This window comes from Lagopus muta, chromosome 11 (assembly GCF_023343835.1).
Source record: "Lagopus muta isolate bLagMut1 chromosome 11, bLagMut1 primary, whole genome shotgun sequence".
In the NCBI taxonomy this organism is placed as follows: domain Eukaryota; kingdom Metazoa; phylum Chordata; class Aves; order Galliformes; family Phasianidae; genus Lagopus; species Lagopus muta.
In genome coordinates this window covers 8,771,290-8,789,212 of record NC_064443.1, presented here as the reverse complement: position 1 = coordinate 8,789,212, position 17,923 = coordinate 8,771,290, and the positions used below count along the sequence as shown (strand labels likewise).

Below are 17,923 nucleotides of genomic sequence, written 5' to 3'. Positions count from 1 at the left end.
CTGAACATCACGTGCAGTGCAATTAATCTAAATTAGCTCCTACTTTATGGCGTTACCAGCCCGCAGTCGCAGCATGGGGTGATCTCCTTGCAAGTTCCCAGGCTGGGGCCGGGCCGTGTGCTGGGCGAGCTCCAAGCACGACGTCAGCATGGGAAGTGGGGCCGTGACTCACCGGGTGCGTGTCGGCTGGGGGTGACGAGCCCACGGCCGGCCCTTTCCACGGCCCCGCTCCATCAATCTCCTGGTTAAGCAGCTGCCAGCGGGGGAATTTCTCACGGAGCAGAAGGGGCCGTGCAGCAACCCCTGTGCCGATGGCCCGGATGTGCTGCAGGGCCACAGGGATTTGGGGCTTTTCCTGCTGGCCGTGGTGTCAGACAGCTGATGGCCGGGGATGGATTTGGGGAATGGGACAACCGACGCGACCGGGAACAGGGTGTCCAGTTACCACGCAGCTACTTTACTCCATCCTTTGACTTTATTTTATATCCATATTTCTGCAATAGAATAGAATACAACTTATTTTACAGAATGTATACAAACTATATCACAGTGCTTTACAGAGCAAAGCATGAAGTACATGGTAAAAACCGGGAGGAAAATGATGAGGTGCTCTGTGTGGCCAAGCCCACTGTTTTCCCTGCAGAAAATATTTGTCTCCCTACTCAGCCCACTGGAGAACTCCAGCTGCCAACATCCTGCCCCAAGGCGGACACCAAACACCTTCCTCTCCTCACTGGGCAGCAGGGGCTGCCTGCACTCAGCTCCCATTATTCTCATCTCCATTTTTCACAAGCAGGAAAGAGCAGCCGTCTTTTGAGCATCATAATTACTCCCAAACTACCGCACACCGAAAGATAAAAAGAAGACAACTCATCCTTTCCTCCAAGGATGAGCTTTTTTTCCTTTTTTTTCTTTTTTTGTGTGTGTGTGTGTGTAACCATGGGTGGCCCCAGGTAAATCACCGGGTTTGGCAGTGCCACGTTTATGGAAGCAGTAAATCAATCACAGCTCTGCAGTAGCAGAGCTAGGGCGGGACGTGGACCTGCCTCCTCTGCTGGCCTCTTGTTTTGCAGCTGCTTTGTGAACACAGCCAGGAGAAGTGCTCAGAATCGTCACTCAAGATATTATGGGGTGCTGTAAGCGATGGATTGATGACTGCATGTTGCCCAGAGAGGTGGTGGGTGCCCAGTCCCTGCAGACAGCCAAGGTCATGCTGGTTAGGCTCTGAGCACCTGATGGAGCTGTGGGTGTCCCTGTTCATTGTAGGGCAGTGGGACCAGGACGGCCGCCAGGGCTCCTTTCCATCTCAAATGATTCAATGATTCCATGAGTGTGTCTCTAGGAAATAGCAGTGGAAGCACCAACATGGGGGAGGGCAGGGCTTTTTGGAGGATCACACAGCAATGGGGAGATAACGAGGAGAGACAGAGCGAGGGGGAGAAAAGATTACAGATGGATCCCTAAAGTAATCCCAGTGGGAACCCTGGACAAACACACACCTATGCAAACACTCCGACACACAGCAACAAAAGCAGGGTACCGGCTACGGCTTCCCGCGACGCCTGCCTCACTGCACAACATCCCACGGGGAGCAGGGCGCTTGCTTTAGAATTATTTCTAATGAGTAATAAGAATAACAAGACACCCATTTTCCATTCTCTAAGCTAACGGAATATATGTATAAGTTCACGGCATCTGTACCACAGCGCCGTGCACAGAACACGTCTCCAAATATGGGAAGATCGGGTTCCCTTCCTGAAGGAGCAGAAGCGAACACACCCATGGCAGAACTGATGACAATGGGCAGAAAAAGAAGGCAGGAAAACCTGCAGGAATATGTTTCTCTCTGTATCGCTTGATTTAGAAACATAGGTCGAACGTACATTTGATGGGTAGGAAAAAAGTATTGGTGGACAAGAAAATAGAGACCTTTGGGACTACTTCCCCTCCTCATCCCTTTCACTCCAGTTCTCAAGCTACCACACGTCAACAAATCAAACTTTGACCTTAAAGCTTGCAGCAGCAGAATCAGCCAAACGCTTGAACTAAACATTGCTCATAAAAACCTATTTCATTTTCTTAACTGCAAATTTTCCAACCGGGAAAGGAGTTTAGGCCCCAGCACAGACTCAGCTTGGAGAAATAGAAGTTTCTCTAGTATCCCATCCCTAATAATCTGGAAAGTATACAAAGTTAGACATGGAATTCTGTTCCAGGAGAAACTCAGCAGGATATTTGCTTAACCAGGAGGAATTCTCTACATCTAAACGATCCTCGAATGATCTCCTCATTTCTGACCACGCTTCCTGTAGTCCTTGAAAACACTTCAAGCACGATGGGATGATGTTTCTCTGCTGACCCTTGTGGCTGCTGTTCAGCGTTCCAGGAATTCCTTCTGACCAGGACCTGCAGCATCTGCTGCAGCACCACGGGACAAACCCACCTGGCCTGGGCTGCCGGGTCAAGTGCTACCATGAGGTCGTTCCAGCAGAAAAGGACCTCAGGCTCGGCCTGCTTAGCTGCACTTACCCAAACAACACCGTAATAGTAATAAACATAACATGCCCATCTCGTTGTACATTTGTATGATATAGTTATAACCTCTGGAGCAGAGCAGCCACGGCCCAGTGAGCAAGCACAAAACAAGCCTGTGCAATAGCCTTGCAAACCAAATAAACTCATTGCTGAATGACGTAGCCATATTGGCAGAAGTTGATGAACTACAGCTTTGAACATTTTCAAGAAGAGATTAAGTCTCTGGGATGGAAACATGCCTTGCCCAAACTAATTTTTCTTAGTTATTACATGAGCTTTCAGTTAACATTTGGAGTTCTCGGTACAGGAGAGACATGGATCTGTTGGAGCACGTCCAGAAAAGGGCCACAGAAATGCTCCAAGGGATGGAACACCTCCCTACAAGGACAGGCTGAGAGCTGGGGCTGTTCTGCCCAGAGAGAAGGCTCCAAAGAGACCTGAGAGCAGCCTGTCAGAAACCAGAGGGAGCTGTAAGAAAGAAGGGACAGACTCTTTAGCAGGGTCTGTTGTGAGAGGACAAGGGGAAACAGATTCAAGCTAACAGAGGGGAGACTGGATACAAGAAAGACTGGAAATAAGGAGGAAGTTTAAAATCAGGTGGTGAGGCACCGGCACAGGCTGCCCAGAGAGGATCTCTGGAGACAGCAAGGTCAGGCTGGACCAGCTCTGAGCTGCTGATGGAGCTGTGGGTGTCTCTGTTCACTGCAGGGGTGTTGGGCCAGATGGCCTTTAAGGGTCCCTTCCAACTCAAACAGGGAGTCAACACAAAGCTTCTCTCTCAGAAGGCTCTGACTATGATTAAAAACCACTCAGACCCTAAACAGAAAAGCACTTTGGTGGCTGTGCCATGGCCCCGCTGCTCAGTGCATCGCAGCCGTCACTCCCGGCTCACCAACAAGGACGCAGCAGCCACTGCTCAGACCATGGCGGCTGCATCTTCCCTACAAGCAGGCAGAAGATTACTGCCTTGAACTTACAAGGGAAGCTTTGCCTGTGGAAAATATCATCATCTAGGTTTCCATGTTGGTGGCATAACTGGAATATCTAAGTAATCGTGTGCGTGTTTCCTTGGACTACTTCTAAGATTACTGCATAAAAGGAAACGCTTTGAAGTTCTGGCAAAAATGAGAACTGGAACTGGTGGCTTTATATCCTGCTGGGCCTTGCAGGGCCCATAAGAATATATTTAGAGCTTTCAAGAAATGTTGCTACATCTGACTTCTTCCTTAAGAAGAAAGAGCAGGCAGCAGCTTTCTCCTCATTTTGCTCCTAGCTGGCAGAGGGTGTCTGTATGTGATGCTCTTCAAGCGTGCGATGATGGGTGGAAGGAGCTGGTAGTGCAAGGCACACTCCTGTACATTTTAATACAATTATCATCATATCACAATGAAAACATTGCTCAATTCTGCAGAAGCAAAATAAAATGCAATGCAAAAAAAAATTTCCTAGGATTTCACACTCATAATACTCTAAGCAACGCTGATTCCTGTTCTAGGTGTGCAAAAAGATGTGTTTTGAAGGGCACACAGAAGATCCTACTAAATGCCCACTCAATTAGAGCTTCTCTAGAAAGTGCTATATGTAGATATCATGACCACTGAAGGGGTCCGGAACACGTAGCCCATATCCTAAGGCAGTGATGCATCAAATATGTGCTGAAGCCCATAAAAATAAGTTAAAGGCTGTGTTGACAGACAGGATGAAGGGAAAATCTGTTTCTGGGATTAGTAGTTAAAAAAGGTCTTCCAGATTCTGGAGCAATCACAGGATGAGATTTCCAGATGGCTAACCAGGATCTCTGGAAGAGCAGAGAAGCGTGCGTCCCTAACGCGACAGGCACAGCAAGTTTTCTAGGTAAATGGCATCTCAAGGTGCTTCTGAGCACCTTTGCACAAAGGTGGCACCCAAAACATTAAGCCAATGAGGCCAGGCCCTCCAAAACTAGTCAAAATCTCCTTACATATGTTGTTCCTCAGATTTCAGCCTAAAACTTGGATATCAGAGCCAGGGAAACATGGCAGAAATGATAAAAAGCAAACCTGTGTCCTGCTCCCAACCCTTGGCAGGGCCAGGTGCCAGGCTCATGGGTCAGCCCGTCAGCATTTCCCCACTCAGCTGATGGCTCAGCTGGGCTGCAGCAAGGAAAAGGCAACAACCAGATGACAGAAATCAAGAATCCAACCCAAAAGCGAGCGAGCCAGAGCTGGCTTAAAGGCAGAGAGAAGTGGCAACATCAATACAATGTTCTGTCCATCCACAGGCAGGACAAGTGAAGCTGCTTGTTGATTCAGCGTCAGGCTGGATGGGCTCTGAGCACCTGATGGAGCTGTAGGTGGCCCTGTTCATTGCAGGCAGTGGGACCAGATGGCCTTTAAGGGTTCCTTCCAACTTAAACCATTCTGTGATTCCGTGATGCTCATCCAGGCACAGAGGCAGGCACTGGGAAATGAGAATTACCCATATTTCTTGTGACAATTCACTAGATACGTGCTCCTTCTGGCACAGGAAATCCAGGTGAGGAGAAAACAGGGCTTTCTCTCTCCAGCAGACAGAAGGATCGGAGAGCTTTAGAAATTGAATGACAAGCTGTAGAGCAGATGTTCACCCCTGGCAGCAGTTACAGCCAGCGTATCATTTTGCTTTTCAAGCTCTGGCCAGAAAGGATGCATATTTCCTACACTCTGAGCTACGCAGAAGAGACTAAACCTGAATGCAGTGATATTTCCTAATAGACATCAGCAGACTTTTCTCCAGTAGGAAACCAAGTGCTTCCCCAACAGCTCATCAGAGCCCCGAGCAGCACTGCTCCGAATGACTAACACTGAATCACTGCAGGCAGACAGCGGTTACTGGGGCTTTATGGTTCAGGCATCATTTACAAAAGGCTTCTGGAGGAGTGCAAAAACAGATTTCTGGAAGAAGGCTGAAAAAGACAACAGAGCTGTGCTTTGCCCAGCACTTCCCAGCAGGCTGCAAGCACCAGTTTGCACGTGGTTGGAAAAAAAATAATAAAATAAAAAAATGAAAAATAAAGGGAATGGTTTTGCTAATAAATTACAAGTCGATGACCAGAGCTGATCTGGCTCGGGACACAGCATCTCTCCAACATGCACATGTGAAGATGAATCACATGCCTCATGAGGACGTCCTTCTTAACATTTGTTCTCCCAGAACTGTGTAAGATTCCCATGCTGCAATGATGACGTCATTATTTACATTAATAAAGTTAATATTGCTCAGATCAGACCTAAGGAAGCAGTCCCTTCCCTCTTAGAGCTTAGCAACCACATTAATTTTCTTACCAGGTAGGAGCATAGGAACTCAGTGGGGTATAAATGGAAACATAGGGGAAAAAAAAGTGCAAAAGTGACCAAAAACACACACTTAACACATACTTTTCTCATTCCTAGAAAACTGGCTACGTTGAAAGTGATGTAGTTCTCATTGCTCTCCCTGTGTCCATATGAGGGAGATTAAACTTCCGCGCAGGAGAGCTGCAACTGGAAAGTATTGCCGTTATACGAAGCACAACTAGCTTGTTCTCTAACACCGAGCATGCACACAGCCTCCCCTCCCCCCCAGCTTACATTGTACGCCAGTTTGGACAGTCAGAGAAAACTCTCCTTCCGTACGTTCGGGATGTTAAGATTTCACCCTCCTTGCAGCAGGAAAACAAAGTCATCTTCTTTGCAACGCCACGGCACCGAGCACACACACAGCACTGAAAGAGCAATGCATGAACTGATCTCTGCCATTGCTGAACACTGCAGTGATCCCGGAGCAGCCGTGGTCCTGTCATGTCTGCAGATGCTCTGTTAAGGACTCCCGGGGCATAGAGCAATTACTAGGGTTTGTTTCTGCTTTCCAGGAGCAGTTCTGTTTAGGAGAGAATAGAAAGGGATTACTTTTACCTTATAGTTTGGACTTACGGGGTGTGAACTGAGTGTGTCTTCCCACAGATAGATTGCTGTAACAGCTGAAGTCACAGTGGGGTCAATGGGGCTCCTCCTGGGCAGTGCACCCAGCCCTAAGGGTTAATGAGGGCAAAAAGTGGGGCCCAATTAGCAGCACAGCAGGGCTGCACGGTCCATACAACCAATGTGCTTAGGCCACACACCACGGCCCCATGGCCTTTCCAAAGCTCTGTCCTTTTGTTTTGGGGTGGTTTGGTTTGTTGGTTTGGTTTTGCTTTAAGACTGCAGTACTTGACATCTGATTCTGGTAAAAATAACAAACCATCTCATTTCATTTTATATTGGATTTACATTACAACAGCCCTGTAAACTGCATCGTCTGAGTCCGTAGGGCTGCAGGAAGTCTCCATAAGGCATTTTCCATGTGCACAGAGGAGAAACCATTTAAGCGAAGATAATTTTTTCCATACGCATTCTGTACATTGTTATATACCAGAGAACGAGACAAAACACAACGAGAACAAAGATCCTTTGAAGTTTTCAAAACAATCTCTGTCTGTCGCGACTGCGGGACAGACGAAGCAAAGCCCCACGGGTGAGGCAACGCAGGAGGAGGCAGCAGAGTGGCTGCACACAGCGGTCGGCTGCAAGGAGGATGCGGCCAGCACCCGATGGTCTCCACCCAGAGATCACTGCACCCTACCACCATCCCTTGGCAGCATCCCTCAGGGGGCTGCAGCAGCACCGCATCACCTGGCAGTGCCACTGCAGATGGGAACAGCAGGACGGGATGGAGGAAATAGGAGTGTTCCTGGGAGCCCTGCACAGCGCTTCTTTCCTCCGGAGCAAAGCCCAGGAGCATCCCCACCTCTGCACCAAACCCTGCCCTTCCCAGAGCCTCTTCTCCAGGCATTCTGTGGGAATTCCCCATAACGCAGTTTCTCCCCCCTTTCCTTTCTCTCAGGACACCTGGAGCTTCCTCCTATAGCAATCTCTGCTGCCCCAGCAGCGACCGAGGCCAAGCTGTGTTCCCAGGCCCTCAGCTCAGCCTCTGCAGCTCTGGAACCACCACGCCAACAGCACAGGGCTGCCAGGCCGAAACAGTCAGAGACAACACAGCCATGGAGGGCTTTAGAGAGCTGCAATGACAGGTAGCTTAGTTCAGCAAAACCAGCCCCACACACTTAAGGAAAAACAGAAGCAGCAGCATCTGGCAGGGATTCTCCAGAAAGCTGCAGGGGAAGGATTTTCCACAATGAAATGTGTGATGAAACATATTTGAAGTCAGCGTTTGACAGCCCAAGCTGTCAGTGAGAGCTCCTTGCAGAACAGTCAGTTTTACACACAATGGGCAGGGCAGCACCTAAACAGAAGAAGGAAAAGCATCCTTTCCAGCTTCAGTACTGGTGAAAAACTTACTGAGGAGAGACAACCAATATATTTGGGGATGTTCTCTGAGCTGCCCCCTGCAAACGAAGAGATGCCTTAGCCAAGATCAGCACAGCTGCAGCATCCCTCTTCCGACATATGGAACTATTAAAGCTTGACATGCTTTTAGTTTTGCCTGAACCCATCCTGTTAAAACAGCATTGAGAAGCAGAGCTTCGTTCTGACCAACTGCCCGGGTATTTCATGCAATGCTCTGCTGCACCAAGCTGCTGCTGCTACGCTGCACACCCAATTCAGAAAGCCATGTGAATACACAACTTAGGTGCCCAGATGCATTCCTGGAGGCCAGGAGCTGTGTCCATACACATAACTCAAGCTCTGCCAGAAGTCCACCCCAAAATCCAACTGCAGGATATAAAACTGTGCTTTTCATCAACGTGCTGATGTTCAAAGCATGATCGTAGCTCACTGCTGAGGTTCAGATATCCCACCCTGCACACTTGGATAGTCTGGAGCAGGCATCATTGCATTTGCTGAACCAACCTCAGTTCCCACTTCTCCGACCCAGCAGCACATCACTTCACCCCAGCCTGCAGCACGAGCCACACCAGCAAGGCTCCTGCATCTTGATGGCTGCAGGCTGCAGTGACACAAAGGAGGGGAAGGAACAGCTGCCACGAGGGAGAAGCACTCCTCTGGCTGCCAGGAGCTCTGGGCCTGGGCTGCTTTCGGGTGGGTGAGCTACCTGCGTGCACGCTCTGCACAGCCACAGTGGAAGGACTGGACTTCCGTTTTTCACATTCCAAGAGTGCTCTTTTCACCTTCTTTCAGCTTTGTTATTCAGAAGAAGGAAGGGTGAGGTGGTGATGTTCCCAACTAGTGCTCACAGGATGTGACTGCACCGTGACTCATCGGCCCCTTTCACCCCATCACAGACAGCCGCTGGCACGGCTCAGCACCGCCAGCACTGCTATTCATCAAGATGAGCAGCCTTGCAAGTTTGCCCTGCAGACTGCAACCTTCCCGTTACAGAGCTGCAACTTCATACTTTTGCACCACAAAAGGGCAGATGATTTCCAACATGTGCTCAAACTCTCAAAAATAAAACCAGCTAGTAGCTTCCCCACAAAACACCCCAGCCAGCAGCATCTAGCCAGCCCTGAGCCCCGCTTGGAGCATGTGAAACAAAGAAGAAACATTAACCATCATTAACCAACATTAACCATATGTTGCAGAATATAACTGCAATATAACTAATCACCCAGTAACCAATCTTTATTTGTTAGAACAAGAACTTACCATGCTTTAGTAATCTTCAGTGTGAAATGTTTTTCATAGCAACTGGAGCCCATCTACGTTAAATGAAGGACATTAACACCGTGTTACACGAGAAGAATTGAGATGGTTCTCAGAGATCTCTGCTGGCACTGTGGCCGCATCCTCCGTCCTGACACGGACCGCAGCTCCGTCACACGCTGTGTGCCCAGCTAAGGGCAGCCAGCAGCAGAGCACAGCCCAGGCAGTGCAGATCCCACACATCTGATAAAGCAGAGAAGGGACTCGGGGCCGTTGCAGCACACGGTGCCTTGGCAGCAAAGGCAGCACCACACGGCCACCCCGAGCTGCACGTGCACCGAGTGTGAGCACTGCTGCTCTGCGCTCACCACCATGCCAGTACAACAAGCCACGAAGCGGGGAAACACCTGAGCAGTGCGTTTCTATTGCTAAGCCCAGCTGCACAGTTACATTCTGCAACACAAAGTGCCAGTCAGCCGTCACTGCTGCGTGCCCGAGGGCAGCTCTGACAGCAGCGCCTCCTGTTTTACGGTGCTAGCACACAACATCAGGGGCACGGCAGCAGAGGCTGAGCATTCCCACCAGTATCTCATTTCAGGCTGTTGCTGTGTGACAGAGGGCAGCAGAGGGGCAGTCTGCAGCATCTGCGGGAAAGGTGTCAAACTGAATTCTTCCAGGCGGGAACAAGTGGCACCTGCTGACATCCACTGACTTGCTGAGCGCTTATGGAGGCCAAGCAGTGAGAACAGCGAGGACAGGTGGTGCCAACACCAGCGCACCTGGTACAACAGCCAAGTGTTAACTCTCAGCTTAGCTTTCAATAAGCAGAAGTCACCTGGAGACGCATCAGAGCACGGCCCAGGGCCAGGTGACAGCATGGGGCCCAGCGCTCCTTCCCTGCGGCCCCAGAGCCAAGGCCTGCAGCACTGCTGGGACAGTGCGTGGCGCTGCGCTTTGGGGTCTGGCTGAATGAAAGACTATGCACGATGCACATCAGCTTGCTGGGCTGTTGTAGATTTATTCTTGTCTATTTATTTTTTTAACCATTTATTCATCCCAAAAGACATATTGCATATTCGGAACATTTTAAATAAGAGCTGTTATATCCTTCAAGACAAGTATTTGTGTCACATCAAAACTGATGACATATCCAAAAGAAGTATTTTCCAGAGTGAAAACCCCTAACAAGAAATATACAAATAGAATATAAACTTAATGATTTAGCGCAAAAAGATTTAAATAACTCCATTCCATACCAAAGCTCCCATTTCAACACCCGTAGTACACGTGTGGTGCTCATAAAAGACAAAATCTCCAACAAAGGGCACTGAAAGAAACACGAGCCAAATGATCCCATCTCAGAGCTACCCTTCCTTCTCACCGTTACAAACAACCATCACCTATCCAGCACACACCAGCACAGCGTCCACCAGCAGTTACACACACACACACCTGAGCAGCAGAAACGTTTCACTTCCAGCACTGGAAACAACGTTGAGCAAAACTCAAGGGGCTGAAAAATTTGGACCTGATTTGGAATTAGAAATGCCTTGGAGAGGAAAGTGGCAGTAATGGGCAAAGGCAGCTTCTCAAGAAGTGTGTTGGTGTTCCTGTACCACAGCTTCTGTAAGTCATTTCACAGTCCAGTCAAAATGATCACTGCACTATCACTGCTGCTAATAACCCAGCCTTAAAAATAGCTGACATTAAAAAAAAATATTAAGAAAGACATTAAGAAAAAAGAAAAATGCCTTAAGCAATGTAATCATCCTATGAGTGTTTTCCCGTCTGTGCTGCAGGGTTCTGGTTTTGGCTGGCTAAAATTCAACAGTTTTTGATCAAAAATGTAGAAAAGCTTCAACAGTCAGTGCTGTTCAAATCTTAGGGGTGAAAAAACCCAACAACCCCACTGGGTGAAGGGATAAGCAATAATGGGATGGGGCTCCTGCCCTGTTCTGCCCATCTGCAGGCATTACTGCTAAGCAATACCTCAAGGTCAGATACCACAGGGCCACACCACTGTGAGGAATGCAGATTTGATTCACAGGATTAAAATCCAAATGCTGGAAGTCCATGAATACAAGAAAGGTCCTGGGGATGTGTGAGATGGCCAAACAGGACCATCAGAGCGGGACGCAAATCTTGTTTACACAATGTCAGTAAGGCCACTATAAGAGCACGTTCTGTTCTGACATCCACTCCCAAAAAAGAACATTCACAAAATTAGAAAAATTGGAAAGTTGTCAGCAAAAGCTAGAGGGATGAAAGAAAAATGTAAGCAGCTCAATCCTTCCTATAAAGTAGGATTAAGAAGGTACTTTGATCCCAGTGCATAAAATGCCTGGATCGGGGCAACTCCTGCAGTAGCAGGACATCCGTCAGAAGGATTGGCACTGCAGTCTAATGGAGGGGAGCCAAGACTAGATGAATTCAATCAGCAAATCATGATTATTATTTTTGAAACAAGAGTCCAGTAACTGCTTGGTAACTTACCTAGACAGGCGAACAATTCTTTTCCTGAAGTTCTTAAATAAAGGTTTCCTTGCTTCTAAAATACACGCTGTCATTTGACGTTATGCTTTTCTGATGTTAAAAACAATCAGTAAAGTTTCATGACTGTGATACCCAGATCAGAAATGCCACACGTGTTCCCTCCACCTTTGCAAATGAATGGCAATCAGAGCCTCAGGGAGCCACCACCACCGAGGCTTTTGTTTCAGCTGCTGATTTGCTCCCACATTTTAGGCCAAATTGTGCCAGCACCTGGTTTTTAAAGCAGCAGTGGGTGCAGCCCTCTTCAAGCAGAAGATCCTGGCTCTGCAGGCAAACATTTGCTCACAGATCTGTATTTGGCACAAAGGAAAAAGGCAGGAAAGGCTGGAAGAGCAGAAACACCACAGCCCCATTCCAGCCACGGGAGGAAGGAAGGAGCTGGGTGACCATAAGCACACACACAATGGGAGAAGTAAAACAGCTGGACTGAGGAATTCGGTGCAGTTGTTTGCTGGAAACAATCGCCTTTCAAACAAATCCAGAGGCATACAGAAGAGGAACATGGACAGAAGAGAGGGACATGGCTTCTAATTCCTTCCTACATCCTATCACTATATTAATGAAGTCTCAAAATCTTGAAATGAGTTGCTATGGTACATGAAAACCCAAAGGGAATAAAGGCCGCAGGTGGGATCTGGCCAGCCCCAGTGCACAGCTGCAGCATGTTCATCAGAGAAGATTCAAACTGAAGAAATGGCTCTTGCAAGTGGCAGAACCACACAGATTAAGGCAGGAGACATTCAAGATGTTATGTAAAGTGCACTGAAAATGTGAACAGAATCTACTTTGGAAGACTTGATTAAAAATCCTCACAACTTAAGAATATACCCCAGAAACGCATGCACAGATGATTCCTTTTGCCTCAGCCATCAGTCATTTGATACTAAATCTCACTAAGGCTGCTTTGTAGGAGAACTTTGCAATGCGTTGTGCAGGTTCACAATTCTCCATTTAGCACCAAAACACCCAGACTGGAAGAAAAATCAGGCCAAGGTTTTGGGAAACATCTTTAGCTCAGCTGCAAGGAATAGCAAGGTTACACTGCTTTCTTTACGTTATAAATAGGAGGCTTGCTGCTGCAGTAGTCCCCCAGAGTCAGTGGAATTTCTATTGAAAGAAAATCAAAGAAAAAAAAAAAAAGTGCCTCAGTCAAGACTTCAGAACAAGTGTTCAGATATTACATTAATCTTCCAAGTTCAGCTAGTAACCAACAATTCTCAGACTTTCTTACTATTAAAGCTCTTAAAACTTCAAGATTGAGTGCAAGCTGAGAGCACTTATTTTACCAGAACATTCAGAGCATCTGAAATGCTTTGTGAAAAGCTGCTCTTGAAGTATCTGCAAGGCTTAGCTCATCCAGCCTCACAGTTTAAAAAGAAAACCTAAAGCTGAATGTCGAAGAGCACAGATATTTACCATAACAAACACAAGGAACAACAGCTGCGATGTTTGTGGATAGAGTGCCTACAGAACTTCGGTGTCAAAGCACTGGAGAATGGGAGCCTCCCGTTCTCCAACCATTATCCAGGGACTCCCAAAAAGAGTGAACTGTGCGTTTTAGTTGATTCCTGATAACTTTGAACATGCAAATGTCAATAACTCCTGGGAAAGGCACAGTATTAGGGCAACACAGGAATACTCATAAGCATGAACACCATGCAGTGTGTATTATGCATCTGTGTATGCAATATAAATATGCACACATGCACATAATTAAATCTTTCTCCTTTAATACATCCACGTCTCAAATTTCAGCTCTCTGATGCACTAGAGATTTCTCAAAACGCAGCATTTGTCTTTAATACAAACTCAATCCTACATCCCAGGCAGCGCAGCTCAGCGTGGGGCACCCGGCGGCTGTGGGCTCCCCAGGTTGGTCGCAAGGCGCTCACAGCCCTTCTCACCACCAGCCCCAGGGCTCGGCAGGCTGTGCTGCTGGCCTCTGCTCCACCTCCTCACACCATGTCTACGTGCTACCAGCAGGGAGGAGGGAAGAGAACCAACTGCAAAAGGAACAGTGGCTGCAGGAGGGACAACGGGGAGCTGGGGTACTAAGACCTGAGAAGGCAGCAGCAGGCTCCCCTCCCCTAGAAGGCCTTTCCAAACCCACTGCTCCTCCGAGCTCGTGACCTCGGCCTCAGGCACAATCCAACTTTCAGATGTAATCACTGTTCGTTTCTCCCCAGCAGTCACGTTCCCAAGTTCTTCATGGCCCTCTCCTTCCCCCTCCCTCTCTTTCCAAAAGCCGCAGAGAGGAGAGAGATCAGTTAGATAAAAACTTAAACCAGTGCAAATGTGAAACACAACGTAAAAAAAAAGGTTTTCTGTATTACTGAACATGCTGCAGACATTGTGCCTAGTAATTATGGCAGTATCTAGCACAAAATCAACTTAGCATGAGTCTACTGTTTTTCAAATGAGATCCAACTCAAACATGCATAGGGAGAGTAAAGTTATTTTATTAAATCATGCACATCACGTGTGTTAGTGCAAATAGTTTAATCTGTACTCCAGAAATTCTATTGTATTTTTATATCTTTACAAAATAGATTTAAAACAATTATTTACTTTAAAAAAATGTAATTCTGAAGGTAAGCATTTCAGAACAATATTTGCAATAACCTATATACAAGAGGTACTGAGTACCACTGGCATACGAGTGTTCTGTGGTTGGGTGGCTTCCTGCAACTGAAAGTGATGAAATGAATGAACTAAATGACAGTATTTTCTACAAGTCACTTGTGGACTATTTTTGCCAATACTAGTAATCCTCCCCATAGAAAATCCCATGTAACTTAAGACAGAACCTTTAATTAAAGGACAATGATCCTCAAAACCTTACAAGGTAAGTTATATACTAAATTTCTATTTAAATATTTAAACTACCTGTCGATTGCCATACAATTGTTTAAAGCCAATTTAATTGCTGAGATTACCTCCCTGTTTCGAAGTTTCCCTTAGCAAAGCCATTTTACTTTTCCATTCTTCAGTATATTGTTTAAGTCTTTAATAAACTTTTTTGACAGAACTGTTGAGCTGAACAGAATAACTATAGTCTACGTTTAATTCAGCACTACCTACAGTGATTCCCACCAAAAGTCAGCAAATAGCAATAGTTATAGTACTTTGATAAGGAAAATAAACTTTGTAATGGGGACCACTGCATCATACTTACAGCCATGTCATGAGGATGCACACAGTTTTACTACCAAATTAAAATCATCTTCAATTGGCCCATATGTCACCAGAGATGATTCCAATTTTGTAGTATTTTATGCAACTTAAGAATATTTTCAGCTAATCACGATGTACTGTAGCAGTTCTCATAACGAAGTTACATCATAAAAGCTTATTTAAAGAGCTTCCCCAGCTCAGTCAGAAAGTATCAAATGACTGAAAAAATAAAATGATACAACGTGATATGTGAAAAAGTATTCATACTTTTAAAGAACGCACCTCTTTAAATACATGAAATTTAATAAATTACATTCAAAGTAAAGTTAATGTAAGTTGAATCACTGCACTATGTCCATCAAATGACCAAGTATTTGCTCCCAGAAATACCTCAGTTCACTCAGGAACACACACATGCTTGCACTCGCACACACGCACGCTAAATACTCTAGGCTGGTCTCCACCATCAATATCTATCTCTTTTAAGGCTGGGCATGAATTGTGTTTTTTTCCCCCCCAAAATCATTAATAAAAGAATCCTTATCAAAGAAAAATGTTTCCTTCAAAAGGAGTAGGAAGTTTTCTTAAGCCTTGTTCCCAACAGCTCAGTGACTAACAGCAAGTAAAATGGCGTACTGGTTTTGAAGAGCATCACACTGCAAGGCACTGAGTGCACTGCATCTGTTTGCCAAGCTTCTGTAAGGTTACTTGGCTTGGGTATCCAAAATCCAAAGTGTGTTTTTCCTTTTAAATCTGGCAATCAGATTCTAAAGTACATGCCCACAAACCTAGCCATTACAAATAATTTGGTACCAAGAAGTCTACTTTAGGCCACCGTTGTAGTATTCAGAATCCCAACAAACTAATTTAAAACTTGCATGAAATTGTAAGCAAAAATATTGCTCACAGTATGATGAATCACAATTTTATTCCCTCTTTATAGACAGATACATTTTATACAGTTTAAAGCAAATGACCCTACTGCTGTTCTCACGCAGAGCTGTGCTGTATTAAGAGGTTAAAAAAAAAAAAAAAAAAAAAAAAAAAAGGAAGAGAATTAATCTGTTTTCCCTCAGTATATGAATGTTGCCAGCTTCTAAAGGGAGGACGGTGTATGGATTCAACAACAGTTCTCATGGAGAAGCTCTGGTTAGGCCTGGGTACAGCACCACGGCTGTCACAGCAACCAAAGCTGCCATCACAGGCATCCAAGGCCATTGTCTCTGTGTGGAGAGAAAAAAAAAATCAATATCATATTTGCTCTGATTCATACTAATCACTTTACCCCGTGGTTCCTCAAAGTCCTGAGTACCTGTTGACAGGCATCACTACAGCGTTACCCACGAGCCCTACTGCAGGCTAACCCTGACCTGGAGCGAACACAGGGAAGAACAGAACTCCTCGTGACTGAGGACCACCTTTGGCAGTTCCGTATTTCAGCTTCGTTACCATACGCACCTCAAAGAAACTGGCTGTTCAAACTGCGAGGGCTTAAGGTCTTTAAAACAGCACTTGAGCACAGTGACTGCCAGACAGGTTTATGCAGTACTGACATCTTTAACTTGGCTTTTGAAGGATTAAATCCAGACCTGTGACATCAGTTCATAACAGATCCTAACAAAATCATTTCTAGCAGATTGTCACGACATTTTATGATGACAGTAAGAGAAGAACACTTGGGAGGCGGTAGAGAAAATGCAAGCTGAGAGGTCAGAATACAAACCAACCACCTATTTCTTGTCTTTTTTCCATCTTCTTCACAGCAAGTGAGAAAAAGAAAAGTGTTTACAGCCAGAGAGGAATATCTTAGTCCATAAATAAGAACCAAAGCTTGACTTTTGTTGTTATTGAGAGGCAAACTCTTCATTTTTCATAGTTAATTAAGCAAATAAGCTTTCTTACAGGCCCTAGCATCACAGCACTGTGCAAAAGGTAGCCCATTTGCTAAAGACAAACTGAGACCAAGTTAGAAGAGGCACGTTCAGAACCAGTTAGAATGAAATTGATTGTTAGAATTAAAGGAATCAGACAGATGTTAAATGATTAGTTGATCGTTCAGCTCGTCAGTATCAACAGAATGGCGTATTAAATGAAGGGTTTGCTTCAGGTAAAGAAATACCTGCGAGCATTTCACCATGCACTATTTTATACAGAAATGGCACAAACAGGTGAGAGGGACAAACATACATCGACTGAACAGTAGTGCTTGTACCTTTCGCTACCACAATGGGCCGTAACACCAATACAGGAAAGCCAGGATTAGGCCGATGAATACGGCTGGGACGGGTTGTAATATGGAAGGCTAAAGAAGGGAAGGGATATTAAAAATCACTTTGTGCTACAAATCAATCAGGTAAAGATGATTTAGAGAGGGGAAAATAAGTCAGTGAGTTTTGTTTTAATTGAAATGTATTAAAGACATCTAATAATACAGCATTATCTAATCTGGTATACAAAGTTAGTACACCATTCTACTCAAATGAACAAGAACGTTCAAAAATAAAGGGAAGTAAGAAGAAAATACTCTAAGAAACTTCATCTCAACTTGGAATTTAGCACTTAGAAACAAAATGAATCTTATCTGCCTGTATTTTATATCTATTTGTCTTTAGTTTGTCAGTGCAAGTAAATGGAAATCCCAACTGGATTTCGTAAGGCAGAAAGACTCGTACCAGAGATTGAATTTTTCAGCTGCTTCTTCATTCCGCCTTTCCTACTTTCCATCATCAGCCTCCAAGAAAAACAATCTCTTTCCTCCATTAATGAATCAATAACAACTACGTCCGCAGGCAAACCCAGTAGTTCAGATCTTTGTGAGGTTATTACACAGTGTACAATCAGCACTAAGTTACTACAAAGCAGAGAAGTATATTTCTGTTAGAGACACCACAAAGATCAGCATCTCTGGTACAGCATCAGCCTTGTGAGCAAATGCAGTTCTGAAGACTGATCCAACGATGCAGCTGGGCCAAACTACCAGCTAGCAAGACTGAAGGGGTTCCTTTAGCTTATGGCCTCATTACAGGAATCTGCACATTTTCTCAGTTATTTTCAATTAACTG

At 45.6% G+C, this 17,923-nt stretch overlaps 1 protein-coding gene across 40 annotated transcripts in view; it reads right to left on the bottom strand.

The window, feature by feature from the left end:
- Window positions 1-474: 474 nt before the first annotated feature.
- LOC125698633 (sarcolemma associated protein) overlaps window positions 475-17,923 on the bottom strand; it is a 403,851-nt gene continuing 386,402 nt past the window's right edge. For 26 of the 40 annotated variants that reach the window (XM_048957257.1, XM_048957217.1, XM_048957233.1 and 23 more), the window contains one exon: window positions 14,127-16,084. In XM_048957257.1, coding sequence (XP_048813214.1) covers window positions 15,995-16,084 — 90 coding nt within the window. In that variant the 3' untranslated portion in view covers window positions 14,127-15,994. Of the gene's footprint in view, window positions 6,412-14,126; window positions 16,085-17,073; window positions 17,164-17,923 lie in introns of those variants that run through there. The other 14 variants (XM_048957218.1, XM_048957221.1, XM_048957239.1 and 11 more) reach the window with 2 other exon arrangements.